This window comes from Hemitrygon akajei, chromosome 11 (assembly GCF_048418815.1).
Source record: "Hemitrygon akajei chromosome 11, sHemAka1.3, whole genome shotgun sequence".
Classification (NCBI taxonomy): domain Eukaryota; kingdom Metazoa; phylum Chordata; class Chondrichthyes; order Myliobatiformes; family Dasyatidae; genus Hemitrygon; species Hemitrygon akajei.
The window spans coordinates 129284484-129301646 of NC_133134.1; the positions used below are offsets into that span (position 1 = coordinate 129284484).

At 38.2% G+C, this 17163-nt stretch overlaps 1 protein-coding gene across 8 annotated transcripts in view; it reads left to right on the forward strand.

Annotated features, from left to right (window-relative positions):
- The window catches only part of ripor3 (RIPOR family member 3), a 184910-nt gene that overhangs the window by 90506 nt on the left and 77241 nt on the right, over window positions 1–17163 (forward strand). For all 8 annotated transcript variants that reach the window (XM_073061659.1, XM_073061657.1, XM_073061661.1 and 5 more), the window contains 3 exons: window positions 3396–3545; window positions 6595–6658; window positions 7983–8026. In XM_073061659.1, the coding sequence (XP_072917760.1) occupies window positions 3396–3545; window positions 6595–6658; window positions 7983–8026 (258 nt within the window). The remainder of the gene's footprint in view (window positions 1–3395; window positions 3546–6594; window positions 6659–7982; window positions 8027–17163) is intronic.

The window sequence follows — 17163 nt, forward strand, 5'->3', positions numbered from 1 at the left end:
GAGATTTGTTCCACTGGTTCATATGATGAAAAATGTCTACTAAGTAGGCTAGTTTCTGCAGCCATTCTTCATCTTGAAAGCACTTAGCAAAATCAGGCCTACTATTTTCTTGGAAATACTTTTGCAATTAACCTTTTAGCTCAAATACCCTATTGAGAACTCTTCTTCCACCAGATTTCTGTGTGCAACAGGAGATCGGTGTGCTCTTTGTCCAGGTGTTCACACAGTTTTTTAAAACAATCTTAAGTGAACTGGTCTTGGTTTAATAAAATTAACTACTTTTGTAGCAGCATCCAGAACCTTTTTCATTTCTTCTCCATGAGTTTTTGACATCAGCACCTCTCTGTAAAGAAAGCAGTGTGTTATGACAACATCAGGATTTTATTTTTTACAAGGGAAACAAACCCTCTCATGGAGCCAACGATTGATGAGATACCATCGGTACAAATGCCAACACAGTTCCTCCAAGAAAGACCTTTTGTTTTCAGATAAAACAATATATCTTGGCCTTTGCTTGTTTTGTGCAGTTATTTGCAATAGAAAAAGTTTTATTGTATTTCACCATCATTTACAAATATTACAAATGTGACAACATGACATTTATTGGGGAAATCTGCTGACTCATCAACCCGGATAGAGAGCCTGTTGTTTTTCAGTTTATCACAGAAAACCTCTTCAGCATCATGAGACAGGTCATCAATACATCGACTTATCATACTACTTGAGAGTGCCCACCTTCTTGCCTGAACAAAAACCATTAAAAAGCCCGTTCTCAAGCGGACGACTGTGCTTTTCTCACGCACACAGAGGACACGCTACAGACTTCCCTCACAGTTTGCCAAGGCCACAAGGGCTTGCGGGTTAATGGTCAGTCTGAAGAAAGCAATGATCCTCTATCAAAAGCCCCCTCGTATCACCATTAATGACAGTCCTCTCACCATGATTGATCAGTTCACCCACCTGGGCAGCGTCCTCTCCAACGACGCTACAGTAGTAAGGGACGTTGACAATCAACTGACCAGAGACAGCAATGCCTTTGGGCACCTCCAGAAACGTGTGTAGAAGAACCTCCAGCTGTGTCTGTCCACAAAAATCCAAGTGTACAGGGCTGTCGTCATTACAACACTACTATATAGCTCTGAAGCCTGGGTCTTGTACCGCAAGCAAATCCGGTTGCTTGAGCAATTCCATCAGTGTTGCTTCCACTCCCTCATGGGTATCAGCTGGCAGGATCATGTCTCCAGTAACAAGATCCTGAAGAAAGCTCAACTTCCAAGCATTGAAGCCATATTGCTGCTCAGGCAGCTCCACTGACCAGGCCACGTGTCTCGCATGGACAACTCCAGATTACTGAAAGCAGTTCTCTATGGAGGACTCTCTCAGGGCAAGAGAAATTGTGCTGCCCCGTGCAAGAGATATAAAGACCAACTTAAGCAGCAGCTCTCTCAGACAAATATCGAGGTCAATGAGTGGCAGCAGCTGGCTTGTGACAGAGACCAGTGGAGAACACTGATTTATGGAGCAGCCAAGAATATTGTGGAATCCAGAAGAGTGATTGATGAAGAGAAGTGATGATGCAGGAAGGATCCTACTACCCAAGTGCCCGCATCCCAGCTGTTCCTGTGTCCCTACTGCTCCAGAGTTTGCAGATCCAGAATTGGCCTCTGCAGCCACCAACAATCATGCCATCACTCCTGAGGACTCTTCTTCCCTCCTGATCTTCACGAGGGAAGAACCAGTCATCATCATTATTGAGCGTGAAACCTTTTCAATTTCTCGTACTGCATCTGTACATGCTGGCATTATTAGGTTCTCACCAGCTGTGCAACTTTTCCGTTTCTGGGTAGTAAATTCTGCTACTAAATTACTTGCTCCCTGGAACTTTTTACGGACTGTGACTTTATTATCAAAAGCTTGACTCTGTTTGCTTTGAGATTCTAATAGATGTTTAGAATAATCATCACTTCTATGTGTCATATGGCTATGATTTGTAGTTAAGTGTCTTCAGTTTTGCTGGAACAAAATGGCACAATGGAATAGGACAATTTGGATCACTAGTCCATGTAAAACCCATTGATCAATAGTTTTCATTGTAAAGATGGAATCTTTTGTGTCCATTGTTGTACTAGTGCTGTGAAATTACTCAGAAGATTGTATCATTAGACATTGGACTGTCAGATATGTTCATAAAACACAGGGGTTAATAAAAAAAATAAAATTGGGCGAGTCTATTCAATGCTTGGAAATGCACTTCATGCTCCTCATCAGCCTAGGGTCCTCCCCTCCATGCAATACACCACTCACCAATGGTCATCACCCTCCCCACGTTGCGTCAAAAACTGAGAATGGACCCAACCAAATAAACATGGTCATACTCCTCACTGCCATGCAGAGCTGAGAGACCTCTTAGGAGATTGCTAACAGGTATGCTCGGTCACTGCCCACCACTACGAGCACTAGCATCACACATTGCATGAAGTTCAAAAACAATGTTATTTTAATCATGATCTCTTGTGGAACCCCTGCTGTGGAGGGTCCAATCGCAGAAAAAATTGCCAACATTTATAAAAGCCTTCATGGCATAACTTTTATCTTTCATTCACAAAATGCAGATATAAATTGCTTATTCCTAATTACCTTTGAATGATGGCTTGCAAGACCATCACTGGTCAGTTTTGGAGTTAATTACATTGCTGGGGAGTGAAAAGATAAGGATGGCAGATTTCCCTTCCTAAGGGGTGGTAATGAAGTAGAGGGTTTTTTAATGATATTCCAGTTATGACAATGGACTTATATTCCAGGAATACTTAATTAGCTGGATTTATTTTCTCCAATTTCAATAATCTTTAGATTTTTGGTCAAATATCTAGAGCCAATCTGTTTTCATCTGCTTTCTGCTATCTCCTTCATGACCTGATGAGGGTTGGACAGTTAAGGATTATTCAAGCACAGTAACCAATGCTGGTTTTCCAGAGATGTTCACTTTAATACTCATCTACTCTGCTCACTTAATCAAGTGTCCTTATAAGTTTGAATTTATCCATTAAATACCCATTTAACTTATTTCCAGCACAAACTTTATCTTCTTCAGTCTCCCTAACATCCAGGAGATTGTGAAAAGTGTGATGAAAGTAGATTCAATAGTAATTTTCAAAAGGGTATTAGATATACCATAAATTTGAAAGTAAAAACTAAAATACAGGCCAATAGGTAAAGCAAAAGGAATTGTGATTAATCAGTGTTTTCAACAAACTACTTGTACCATATTCAACTTGAAAGCTCACTCCATGCTATACAATGGAAAACAATAGAAAATTTAAAAAAATCAAAGCTTTGAAGAGTACCTTCATAGAGTGTTTCGGATTATGGAACTGATGTGGTCAATTATCCTGCAGATAGAAGAATTGTATGAGTCCTACTTCATCCAATGGCGTCTACGCAATGGGGCCAACAACATGAGAAGAGCTTACTCAGTGTCTCCTTCTACCAAAGGATCACGGGAAACACTGCAGGAGATTAATAGGAACTACAAGTTATGTACAGAGGTAACTTTAAAATTCATTGCTTTTTTATCATGTAAATATGACCCTGTTTAAAAAAAGGCTCCAATTTATGTATGCATTAAGCAGATTGTAAAAGCATTGAACTTTGGATTAGCGATTGATCTAATGCTCTATACTGAAAATGCTGGACGGTCCTGCCAAATGGTTTTGACCCAGAACATTGACTGTACTCATTGTTCCTCCATTTTGTGTGTGTTGCTTGGATTTCCAGCATTTGCAGATTTTCCCTTGTTTGTGATCTATTGCCCTATTTTAGTTTGAAGCATCTTTGTTTTCTAATTCCACTTATTTGAAGTAAGCTTCTTATGAAAGGTAGAAACTGCTACAAATTTAAAACAATTTACTTGATAGTTTATTTGAAGTGCCAATATCAAATTATCTGCCAAATAACTTACAATGCATTAAACTTAAAACCTGAACATCAAAATAAAAACAGAAGTCGCTGGAAACACTCTGCTAGCCAGGAATCATCTGTGAAAAGGAGAGACCAAGTTAATGTTTCAGACCAAAGTCCCTACATCAAAAGTAGGCAAATCATTTTACTTCATCAGTGATACTATGAATAAATGTGAAAACAAGGAGTTAATGAGTTCCATCAAGTGGAAGTTTAACATTCTAAATCTGCAGATTGAATTTCAGAACTTAAAACTATTTATGTGGTACAAAAATTAGATAGTTCAAATGATGCTTCAGGTAACTCCTGGTTCTGAATTTGTTGATTCAGCAATAATTTTATTTAAGTGCTTGTAGGAAAATTCAGTCACATATAAGGCCATATGCACTATATAGCAGTATTTTACTCAGCATGTGAAGGATATGAATAGAATCCCTTCTGGATATTCATTTGTCAAGTATCAATTACTGTCTTCTTCGACATACACATGGAACAGATCCAGATTAGTAGAGTATTTTATTCTTGCTATATTGACACTTAACATGTGATTAAAGGTCTTGTCACATATTGTTATTTCAAGGATAGCTGTATATATACCCCAAGAATTAACAATCTTACAGGATTTAGGTACCGCCATATGGTAGTTGCCCTATTAGTCTATGCCTCTCTCAGTAATACCATTAGCTTAAATTAAAGGACAAGAAACAAAGTAGATGGAACAGGTTGTAAGTGGAGCCCCAGATGACCATCTGTTCAAAATCCAGGATACAAGGTTGCAATGAAAGGGAAGCAGGTTGCAATTTGATCTAATGCCATAAGTGCATGGAACACAGGTGGGGTGGTGGTGGTGGTAGAGGCAGATACATAAGGGACATTTAAGGGTCTGTTTGAGAACCACATGGATGAAAGAAAAAATGGAGGGAAGGGCTAAAAGGTCGGCATAACATTTTGGCCAAAGAGCCTCTACTGTGACTGTGATGTAGTGTTTTATGTTTTATAACTTTAGTGCTAAAGCAGTATTGCCAAAATCAATCACAATCTTATTGAATAGCAGACATAAGGTGCCTAATGTTTATTTTTATGTTCTTACGATATTATCCTTGAAGGCCTACTGCCAGGGCTGGTGGCTGAGGCAGATACATTAGGGAGTTTTAAGAGATGTTTAGGTAGTCGCGTGAATGTGAGGAAAATGGAAGGTTATGGTCATTGAGTAGGCAGAAGAAATCAGTTTAGGTGGCCATTTGATTACTAATTTAGTTGGTTTGGCACAACTTTGTGGGCCAAAGGGCCAGTTCCTGTACTGGTATATGTTCTATGAGTGATATGCTGAAATAATTGGCGTAGTTTATAACCAATTGTATGCATACTACTGTCATTGTATACTTACCCAATTCAGTTTAGTTCCAATAGTTAGATTTTAATTTGTGCTATAATAACCTTCCCTACTGAAATAAGTCTACCATAAAGCATTCCATCTGACTAATAAAGTATTTACTTTAAAACAAGCAAGACAGCACACCAGAGACTGCTTTTTTTTTTAGCTGTTCCAGTTCCCTGGATAAAATATGTGTTTCTGCACAACCAACAGTAATAGATTTGCCTAAATGTTTTTAACATCTGTTATAATTTACTGAGTAAAAATGTACTTGCAGCACAAGGATAGATGATTAATCAATGGGTTCTTATGGAAGAAAACACAGCACTGCGTATTTACAAAAAACACTGTAGTAATTATATTTTACAGATAGTTTTTTGTGAATAGCTGATCAGATGACATGGTGTCTCCCTCCCAGCTCCAGTGACCTGGGTTCTGTCTTGATCTCCAGTACTGTCTGTACAAAATTTACACCTTCTCCCTTTCCCCCAGGTGGTTCTGTTTCCTGTCACATCCCAAAGTTATGCGGGTTGGTTAATTGGCAATTGTAAATCATCCCCAGTGTATGTAAGTGGCAGAAAGTCAAAGGGGATTTGATGGTCAGGTGAGAGAGAATATGTTACAAGGAAATATGTAGGGAAAGGGATTGTTTGGACTTAGTGTGCTAAATAATTTCCTTTTGGTTCACCATAAATTAGTTACAGTAATCCTTTGTTAGAAATTGAAGAATATTGAAAATTCCACAAGTTTAACTCGGCATACTTCCACCGCTAATATGTTCCTGTCTGGCTTTCAATTTTACATTCTCTGTAACTATAACCGACTGCCAAAGCTACAAGGTACGGTATATCCTAATGGTCACCAAAGACTCTTCACATATTACCAGGAACAAACATCAGCTCGCAGTACAGACTGCCGAGATTTATTATTCTCACTCTTGGTCTTATGCCTCCCTCTGGGTCTCTGTGTGCCTCCAAGTTGGACTTTTCCAGTTCTTTTTTCATGAGTGGTTGTGCTTTCATACACTTTAGCACCAAACTCTTGAAGTTTCTTCCAAACTCTTTGTCTCTCTCACCCCTTTTAAGGCACATTTTAAAAGCTACTTGGCTATCAGCCCAGATTGGATCAATTTCACATTTTGTTTAATAATCTTCTTGTGTATTTGGCAGGGGGAGGGGAATGATGCAAATGCAAGTTGTGATATAACTATTCTATTATTCTATCAATAATACAGAAACTTTCTATTGTTCATCTTCCTTCAGGATATGTGTGTGATAGAGAGGACACTGGAGATTCTCCTTGGTGAATTTCACATCAGAATGAAAGGTAAATGTTAAACTTCAATTGAATGAAATCGGTTTTGCAATTTTGTGTCTGTTTTTCTTTGTTGTCCTGGCCATTTTCTTTCACTGTCACCTCAGCAGGAAAACCCAGAACAGCACCATTTGGTAATTAACCACTTTCTTGTTGAAATTTTGCTTCTAAGATACTATATCTCTGTTCATATGAAAGATAACTGACTTAAATATTAACATCTTTCCTTACCATCTAAGACTTAGGAACCCCTGTCTCACCCCACCCTCACCTCTTTAAATTGGTTATCTTCCCTCTGCACTCTCAGTCCTGTTGCATGCTCCCAACTCAAGTGGTTGACTATCCCTTTGCCTCCACAGATGCCGTTGATCTGTTGGTTCTTCCAGCAGTTTATTTTTTGTGACTGGAAAACAGCCTTAGTTTCTCGAACCAACCCCCCCCCCACCCCCACTTTGCCATCTTTTGCTCCAAAGTACTTCTCTTGTCTTTGAATAAGTTTTCTGGGTACCTTGGTTATAAAAGTGGTTATAAAGACATTCTGTCTGACCTTTCAGAGTCATAAAAGATCCCATTTGAGAATGTTTAGGCTTGCCCTTCTAGCTAATATTTAGCACTCAACTAAAGCCAATTCTCTGGTCCTTTATTGTTATGCTATATGTGATGCAGGATCACGCAGAGAAGATAAAATGTTCTGGCTTTTGGAGGGATATACAAATGATAGCTTAATGTTATAAATGGCAATGTAATGTACCAGTTAGTGCTGCTGCCTCAACTGCAGTAAGCCTTGTGTCTTTCCAATTTCTGTTGCTGTCTGTGGTGGAGCTTCACATTCTCCTGTAACTGAGAATTTCTTCCTGGTGCTCAGCTTTCTTTCCATCTCTCCAAGTGCTAGTTAGTAGGGTAAATAAAGTTAGAGAGGAGATAATATATTCCAGAGAACTAAATAGGGGAATGAGATTACTCAGAAAATATTGGATCATTTAACAAACATCCTTTCATGTTGTCGACATATGCTAGTGATATTAAAACTGATTCTGATTCTGAAAGGAAGATGTAGCGGATGAATGTATTTATGTGTGTTGTGTACACATATTGCATTATTGTGTACATATTTACTGTCATATTTCAATGTATTGTTACAGTGAATTCACTGTAACAGTATTTCATTAGTTGTAAAGCATTTTTAATGTCCTGAGATCATAAATACTTCTATCAAAATGGAAACCTGGGCATTTCATTTGTTATTTCATGATAATGCATTGTGATAAGCACTGCCCTTTACACATTTGGTTAGAGCTGCCTTTGACTTTAATCACCTTTTCTCTTTCTTTTCTAGGTTTGATTGGCTTTGCTCGCTTATGTCCCGGAGATCATTATGAGGTGGGACTTTATATCATCAGACTTCCAACAGTTTTCTCCACGATATTGTTCAAATAACTTTTTCTACTGAGAAATCAATGGTTAAAAGTAAAACAGTACTAATGAAAATTTGTGTATACTTTTTATCCAGACTGTTCTCTTGTGTTGAAGTGGGTAATGGGTTTCTTCCTACAACAATTCTTTGTTTTTATTAAATTTGCTGTGATGTATTCTACCCTCAGTAAAGTTTCCATTAAGATCAGTTTATCGATGAACCATTATTGTAACATCTCTTTAACACCAATGACTGCTTTTCTTTAGAAAGGTACTTCAGTGTAGGTATTGTGTGCTGTGTGTTTATTATGTGCATTATGATAATAGTCTCATTAGTGGGGGTGTGAAAAACAAAAGGGATAATCTACGTATTCATGCTTATTTCATGGCAGTTTGTAGCTTGGGTCCACAGAGGTCATATCTTTGCTGACTACTGAGATAACGTTCAGTAAAGCTTAATTGTATGTTTGCTAATTGCTAAAAGAAAGATTAGAATAAGGCGTTCAACTCTTTGGAGCAATCATTAGATAGATAGATAGATAGATAGATAGATAGATAGATAGATACTTTATTCATCCCCATGGGGAAATTCAACTTTTTTCCAATGTCCCATACACTTGTTGTAGCAAAACTAATTACATACAATACTTAACTCAGTAAAAAAAAATATGATATGCATCTAAATCACTATCTCAAAAAACATTAATAATAGCACTTAAAAAGTTCTAAGTCCTGGCGGTAGAATTGTAAAGCCTAATGGCATTGGGGAGTATTGACCTCTTCATCCTGTCTGAGGAGCATTGCATCGATAGTATTGACCTCTTCATCCTGTCTGAGGAGCATTGCATCGATAGTAACCTGTCGCTGAAACTGCTTCTCTGTCTCTGGATGGTGCTATGTAGAGGATGTTCAGAGTTATCCATAATTGACCGTAGCCTACTCAGCGCCCTTCGCTCAGCTACCGATGTTAAACTCTCCAGTACTTTGCCCACGACAGAGCCCGCCTTCCTTACCAGCTTATTAAGACTTGAGGCGTCCCTCTTCTTAATGCTTCCTCCCCAACACGCCACCACAAAGAAGAGGGCGCTCTCCACAACTGACCTATAGAACATCTTCAGCATCTCACTACAGACATTGAATCTGTTGGTATGTCATGCAAGTATAACAACTGCATCTGGGTTCATAGGATGGTACCAATTGTTTTCTTTTGATTTTGAACCAGATTTTGCTGCAACAGTATATTGGTCATGGGCTTCTTAGATTGATTTGGTGGTCATCCATATAGTTACTCAAATGCAACACCTAAAGCATTGGAGAAACTCAGCGTGTCAGGTAACACCCATAGAGGGAAATGGACAGCCAGTATTTCTGGTCAAAACTCTCCATATAGACTCCATTTTCCTCCATAGATGCTGCCTGATTAGCTGAGTTTCTCCTGTACTTTGTGTGTAGCTCCAGATTCCAGCATCTGCTGTCTCTTGTGTCGCCAACTTACTCAAATGATCAGATTTGGTTTTACTGAACAGTTGATTCACTCACAAAAATGGATTTGCTGTTCCATGAAGTAGCCATGAGACTTACATCTGTTTATATTCACAAATGGTGATATCGTCATGCTGTATGTCACATGATCCTGTAATGCTAATTATAGTGCTGGATATTTACTCAATTACAGAGCTATTCAAATGCTAAATGTACACCACACTAATTTTTCTTTCTTTAAAATTGATCTGTAGGTTTTCATGAATAAAATGAAGGGAGGCAGTTAATGTTTAATAAAAATCTTAACACATTTTATTGAACTTCAAAACCTAAACAGAAAAGTGCTAAAATTCTTTATGTAATACCATCATCATGTCAGACCAGTCTCTTAAAGTGAAACCCCAACTCAATGCCAGCGGTTGTGAATTACATACTTTTCTCCCAATTGTGTTACCCTATACAAGTCTCCCAAGAATTCACTAAAACCAGCCTTGTGTAGCCAGTCTGGAGCTCTGAGGAGCCACCCGGCTCGTGTCCTGTATTCCATGGGTGGAAGAACCACAGGTGTCTCTGGTTCATCCAGAGGTGCGTTGACACACTCATGGTCATGTTGTGATGCCGGGGCCTGGCAGCAGAATACTCCAAATCTTGATGGGCTGGTTTAAGGCAATCTCCCGAAATATGTTCAGGATTTCCCCTTTTATCTATGATAAAAGTCTTTTCTCCCTATTCTAAAACATGGAATGGGCCATCGTAAGGGAACCTAAGGGGATGTTGGTGTGCATCATGGTGAATGAAAACAAATAAAGTTTAATGTAGGTCAATAGGAACCCAAGAGTGTTGTACGCCATGATAAGAGGTAGGAATAAGTGAAAAGGTATTAAATTTATTGAGGAGAGTGGAATGCTGTTGAAATGCTGGGCTGACCAGGCAGTTGTGGCATCAGGAATGAAATCACCTGTCATTCATAATGGCTGCCTATATACCCACTCAGCTGAAGATGACTGTAGGTCCTCTTTTGGAGCAATTCTGAGCTCCTGCAGGATTCAAGGTGTTGCTTCTCCTGTATGCTTTGGTTCACAACTCTGTGTCTTATTTTACATGGTTATTGATTGTATTAAATCTTTTTCATATCTGATTCTACATCAACCTCAAAGTTGCCTTCAGTTTTGGAGAATTAACAGCTGGCCTGCGATATCTTTTGCCCAACGTGCATATGTTACTTGTTGTCTCCATTTGGATGACCTCTACAACATTTCTTTTTGTAGTGTCTTGTGTGCAGGGTGATCATAGTACTTGTACTTTATAGAGAACACTAGACTACTTTTCTCTTCCCTTTCTTCATCAACATTGCCATTGTTGAATATGTACCTTTATAAGGCAGTGGGAATGATTAGGTAACTTAAGCAGTCTTGATCAGTTGACAGTTTTTACTGTTGGTTTTAGAAAGTGTCAGTTGTAATTGGGGAGGAAGGCGTTTATATGAAGAAATCAAGTAACTAGATGTAAGGTTGCACATCTGGTTAAAGAGGCCACTGTCTGGGTACTTTGTGCTATTTCTACAAAAAGAAACCTTATTAATGACTTCAAGCACGAAGATAGAATTCTCCATCTTCCTGGAACAGGAAATATAACCAATTGCTGAAACTTTTAGCTTTGACGGATAATTTATCAGATATGTTTTGCCACATGGAAAATCATGTCTGACGAATCTTATAGAATTTTTTGAAGATGTAACTAGTAGAGCGGATAGGGGAGAGCCAATGGATGTGGTATATTTAGATTTTCAAAAGGCTTTTGACAAGGTCCCACACAGGAGATTAGTGTGCAAACTTAAAGCACACGGTATTGGGGATATGGTATTGATGTGGATAGAAAATTGGTTGGCAGACAGGAAGCAAAGAGTGGGAGTAAACGGGACCTTTTCAGAATGGCAGGCAGTGACTAGTGGGGTACTGCAAGGCTCAGTGCTGGGACCCCAGTTGTTTACAATATATATTAATGATTTAGACGAGGGAATTAAATGCAGCATCTCCAAGTTTGCGGATGACACGAAGCTGGGTGGCGGTGTTAGCTATGAGCAGGATGCTAAGAGGATGCAGGGTGACTTGGATAGGTTAGGTGAGTGATCAAATTCATGGCAGATGCAATTTAATGTGGATAAATGTGAGGTTATTCACTTTGGTTGAAAGAACAGGAAAACAGATTATTATCTGAACGGTGGCCGATTAGGAAAAGGGGAGGTGCAACGAGACCTGGGTGTCATTGTACACCAGTCATTGAAGGTGGGCATGCAGGTACAGCAGGTGGTGAAAAAGGCAAATGGTATGTTGGCATTCAGAGCAAAAGGATTTGAGTACAGGAGCAGGGAGGTTCTACTGCAGTTGTACAAGGCCTTGGTGAGACTGCACCTAGAGTATTGTGTGCAGTTTTGGTCCCCTAATCTGAGGAAAGACATTCTGAGATCCAAGTGTACTTCGCATTCCACAAGTACACTTAATATGTTTTATTCATTCATTTACTCAAGGTGGGGGCTCTGGCTTGACAAATACAGTTGTCCTATACATTTGTTTAGTAATCATGTCATCTTTATCTTTCTTAGTACCATTCTTCACTTCAGCTCCACAATGAATATTCCCTGATGAGGTGATACTTCACTTCCCTCAGTAACTTGGGTGTTAACAATTAATGTGAATAACTTAGTAAACAATGCTAACACACTAAATCATAAACCTGCTTTCATATCAAAACATTTTCTATTTTTCTGTATGTGTTTTCTTCGACACTGTGTACTTCTTAGCCTGGTACTAGGCCATCTACAGAGTTTATTATGCTACTTCTAGATTTCCAAAAAAATGACCTTTCAGGAAGGCTACAAGATTCACCTCAAAGAATGAAATAGATATGTCTTTCATTAACTTTTTTGCACTTGATTATTGATTAATCTAATATCCATTCTATCATTTTTGTTCAATTCCGTAGGACTCCAACATTCAATTAAACCTTTTATACAGTGCTTTGTTAATTGTCTTCCAAACATCAATACATGCAAAACTATAGTATTTGTTCAACCCCCTACATCACTTCATCAAAAAGTGATTTGCTTTGAACAGTTCTGATTAAGAAAAGCCATTCCAAGTGAAAGTTGGTTCTTTAAGCAGTGGAATTTCTTTTGCATTTGTTGGTCACAAGTGTACTGTGTTTGGGGCTAACTACGTGGTCTTGACAGTCATTGAGTTACATATCATAGAAACTGGACCATCATGGCCATGCTGGCAAGATCCCATTTTCTAGCATCCAGCTATTAGTCATTGTGGGTGCTCTTCTAAATACTTCAACGTTGTGAGAATACCATATAACAATTACAGCACAGAAACAGGCCATCTCGGCCCTTCTAGTCCGTGCTGATGCTTACACTCACCTAGTCCCACTGGCCCGCACTCAGCCCATAACCCTCCATTCCTTTCCTGTCCATATACCTATCCAATTTTACTTTAAATGACAATACCGAACCTGCCTCTACCACTTCTACTGGAATACCCCTCTCCATCATTCACTTCAGGCAGTTGTTCTCCACTTAATTTGTCTTTAAAGTTCCTACTGATATTCCTGACCAAGACCTTTGCAATTTTTAACCTTTGTTTTAACCAGCATCATTGATGTATTCCATTTGGACCATGTAATCTAGCACCATTTAATATTAGCAACACACACAAAGTGCAGGGAGAACTCAGCAGGCCAGGAGGCATTTATGGAAAAGTGTACAGTCGATGTTTCCGACTGAGACCCTTCATCAGGACTGGAGAAAAAAAGATGAGGAGAAGAGTTAAAAAGTGGGGGAGGGAAGGGGCAATCACAATGTGATAGGTGAAACCAGGAGGGGAAGGGCTGAAGTAAAGAGTTTGGAAGTCAATTGATGAAAGAGATACAGGGCTGGAGAAGGGGGAATTTAATAGGAGAGGCCAGAAGACCATGGAAGAAAGGCAGGGGGGTGGGGAGGAGCACCAGAAAGAGGTGAAATATCAACTGTTTACTCTTTTCCATAGATGCTGCCTGCCTACTGAGTTCCACCAGCATTTTGTGTGTGATTCTTGGATTTCCAGCATCGGCAGATTTTCTCATGTTTACCATTTAATACTATTTTTAGTTTGACTTCTCTACCTATTATCATCCTGTTCAAATGTCTTCTTTTAGTCTTTCAAACCTCGATTTGATTTATGAAGACAGCTGAAAAATACTCAGTTAATGTTTTAGCCATGTCCTTTAGATTTCTATGAAGGTTTATAATTGGATCCTTAACTATTTATTTATGGATATTTGGGTAAAAGGACTCAAAATGCTACAAAGTGAACCAATAAGATTAGCAAAACAGGCTATTTTTCATTCAGTTCCTGGAATAAATTAAAAATTATTACTAGATGTATTTTTAAATTTTGTGAAAAATGCACAAGCATATTTCTTGCAAATTATATTAGTGGTTGAATTGTCTGAATTCTGTTGGTACAGCACATGCTAACGTGCGCCTTTTATGCCTTTTTTGACATTGTTCCAAGAAAATAAAGTTTCTAGGTTACTATTCAAGCCGGCTTCTCTTCAATTACACCATTATTCATAGGGGAGCACTGGGAAAATAACTTAACTTATCTTCATAGTAAGTGGTATTTCTGATGAATTGGTTATATAAAATTATTCTGAACAGAAATATATTATTATAAATACCTAAAAGATTATTATTTTTGAAAGGGGTAAATTTAAGGGAGCACTGTCAACTTTAATTGTACCTATTAAGCATCTATGCAATATGACGTTTCACTAAATCAAAATTAAGCATGATGCGTAAGTAGTTCTTAATTAGATCAAGCCATCTTAAAGTTCCCGCAAATCAACAACCCAAAAAATATATTGTGTTCATGTGGGAATAGCAGATATTAAGCAAGATTAAAACTCTACTGCATGGTATTGGAGACAGTGAAATTGAATAAATATCCTCATTTACTGCAGTTCAAAACAGAGAAATTTGAATTGAGATTGCTGTGCATCATATACACTAGTATCTTGTCATTGTTCCTTGTATCTTCCATCATATCTCAAAATTCTGCCCTGACAAATTGCAGCTTTTGTATTTCTTTAGGAAGAAGGCTACAGTGTCATGATAAGGTTTGGAAAGGACTGGGAGGGGTGAAAGTGAGGGTAATAATTAACCTTCTATTCCAGTACAGCAAGATTCATTTGTGAGCTGCAACACAATTAAGCTAGTTATTTGGCTAACACAGAGAAAATGCTGGAGAACTCTGCAGGCCAGGCAGCATCTAGGAAAACAGTAGAGTTGACGATTTGGGCCTGTACTCTTGTCCATGAATGCTGCCTGGCCTGCTGAGTTCCTCCAGCATTTTGTTTGTGTTACTCAGATTTCCAGCATCTGCAGATTTTCTCTTGTTCGTAATCATTTGACTATCTTTAGGAGGAAGCCATAAATTCCCAGCAGCAGTTTTATGGACCTTTTATGAAGTGATGACATTGTGTGGTAGAAAGGTGTTTCCTTAAAACCTCAAAATATGATCATTTGTGCTGGATTGTTACAGGGGTGTCTTACCTATCTTAGACTACATCTTACCGATCTGCGCAGCTTGTTTTGATGTTATACAAATGGTATTTTCGGATTCCTGAGCTTGAGCTTGATCTTGAATTAGTTAATTTATACCTGATATGCATTCCAAATGCTTGAAAAATGTATTCCTGTCTTTTCTCCTTAGCAATGCAGAACTAGCAAGAAAAATGCAATAACAGAAAAATTCGTCTTGAAAGCCATGAATGTAATTTTGGAGTGCAGTTTATTCCTTTATACCAACAAACATTATAATTTATCTGCTGCAGTTGATGCAACTCCCCATTTCACCTCTCACCCACACCCACCAATCCCTCCCAGACTCTTCCAACCCTTATCACAACTCTGTTGCCTTCTTCCTAAAGAAATTCAAAAGCTGCAACTCATCAGGGTAAAATTTTGATATGAGTGAAGTTTTCATTTGAAAGGGTGAATAAAACTCAGTAGTTTCTGAATGTGAGGAGTTTAAATGTTATTTAAACTGCAGTTACTCAGTTTCTTTGCAACCTTAAGCCTCTCTGTTTTGGATTCAAAAACATCATATGCTTTTTTTGAGTCCTTTAAAGGATGGTGCATCTTGTAAACCACCACATGCTGTGAGCATTGACCTTTTTGTGGTGGTCATCTCAAATGGGTCCATGTTAAATAAAGTTAGCTGTTTGATTGTATAGTTCTCAAGTTTCTCACATTTCTCAGAAATGTTTTCCCTTGACTGTAATAGTGCTGATCAGAATTTCATGTGTTTCCTTGCATCTGCTTCATGCTGTTTTTCTTGGTTTTGTCTTAAATGCATAAATGTTGATTATCTATTGTATAAGGAAAAATATATACACACAGGTTGTGCAAACAATGAGCATAACCGGAAGCAAGCCACCTTCCTTCTATGATTTGCCTTCAGCACAAAAGAATGGGTAATTTTCTTTAATATTTTCATAAACCATACCACTTCACCTCTGAGGCACAGGAAGGTAGATTATTTTACAGGATGTGAAACTAAAAGTTTGCAAACTTCCTGATATTAGTATTATTTGCAAAACACTAAATGAAGCTATGATCCAGTTTTGGGATGATTGCTTTCTGGGAAGAAGAAATGATATTTTTGCTATTGGGAATCTACTCAAAAGATAAAGCTCCCCATATTTTGTATATAATTTGTAGCTCAGTTTTATTTAAGGTAAATTAATAGAAATTTGCCTTTCATTTTTTTCTATTGATATGCCACTCATTGGCTCATAAAACCACAGGTGTTAGGCATCCTCCAACATCTTATCTGACATGTAGTTTTGAAGTGTGACATCAGTTATGTACAACACATGATAGATAATGGTCAGGAAAAGGGTTCAGCTTCTGCTAGTTGATTCAAACACATTGAAGCTACTATAAGTCATCTGTAAGATCCCTTGGTGATATTAGTTAATTTGATGCTGACTGGAAATACAGACACTGACTTTTCCAATCTGAGCTGCTGAACCACATACAAGGGGATTTTTCTGAGCCACTTAGGAAGCTTTTGTAGAATTTATATTTAAAAATTTGTTAATTCAAATGTTGCTTTATTTAAATTGGGTATCAAACTTTGTACAGCAAGCTAGACCATTCCATAATTTGAACATCTAGTGATTATAAACCCAAGTCACTTTGAAATTCAAAGTAAACTTATTATCAAAGTACATGTATGTCATCATATACCACCTTGAGATTCATTTTCTTGTGGGCACACTCAATAAATCCAATAACCATATAGAATCAATGAAAGAATGCACCAACTGGGCATACAGCTAACAGGCAAAAGGCAAAGAAATGTGACATGGAGAAAAAATAAATAAGCAATAAGTATCAAAAACATGAGATGAAAGTGAGTCTATGGGATACGGGAACATGTCAGTGAAGAGTTAAGTGAAGTTATCCCCTTTGGTTCAAAAGCCTGATAGTTGAGGAGTAGTAACTGTTCCTGAATTTGGTGATGTGAGTCCTAAACCTCCAGTACCTTCTTGATTCTAATGTTGCTCTATTTGGC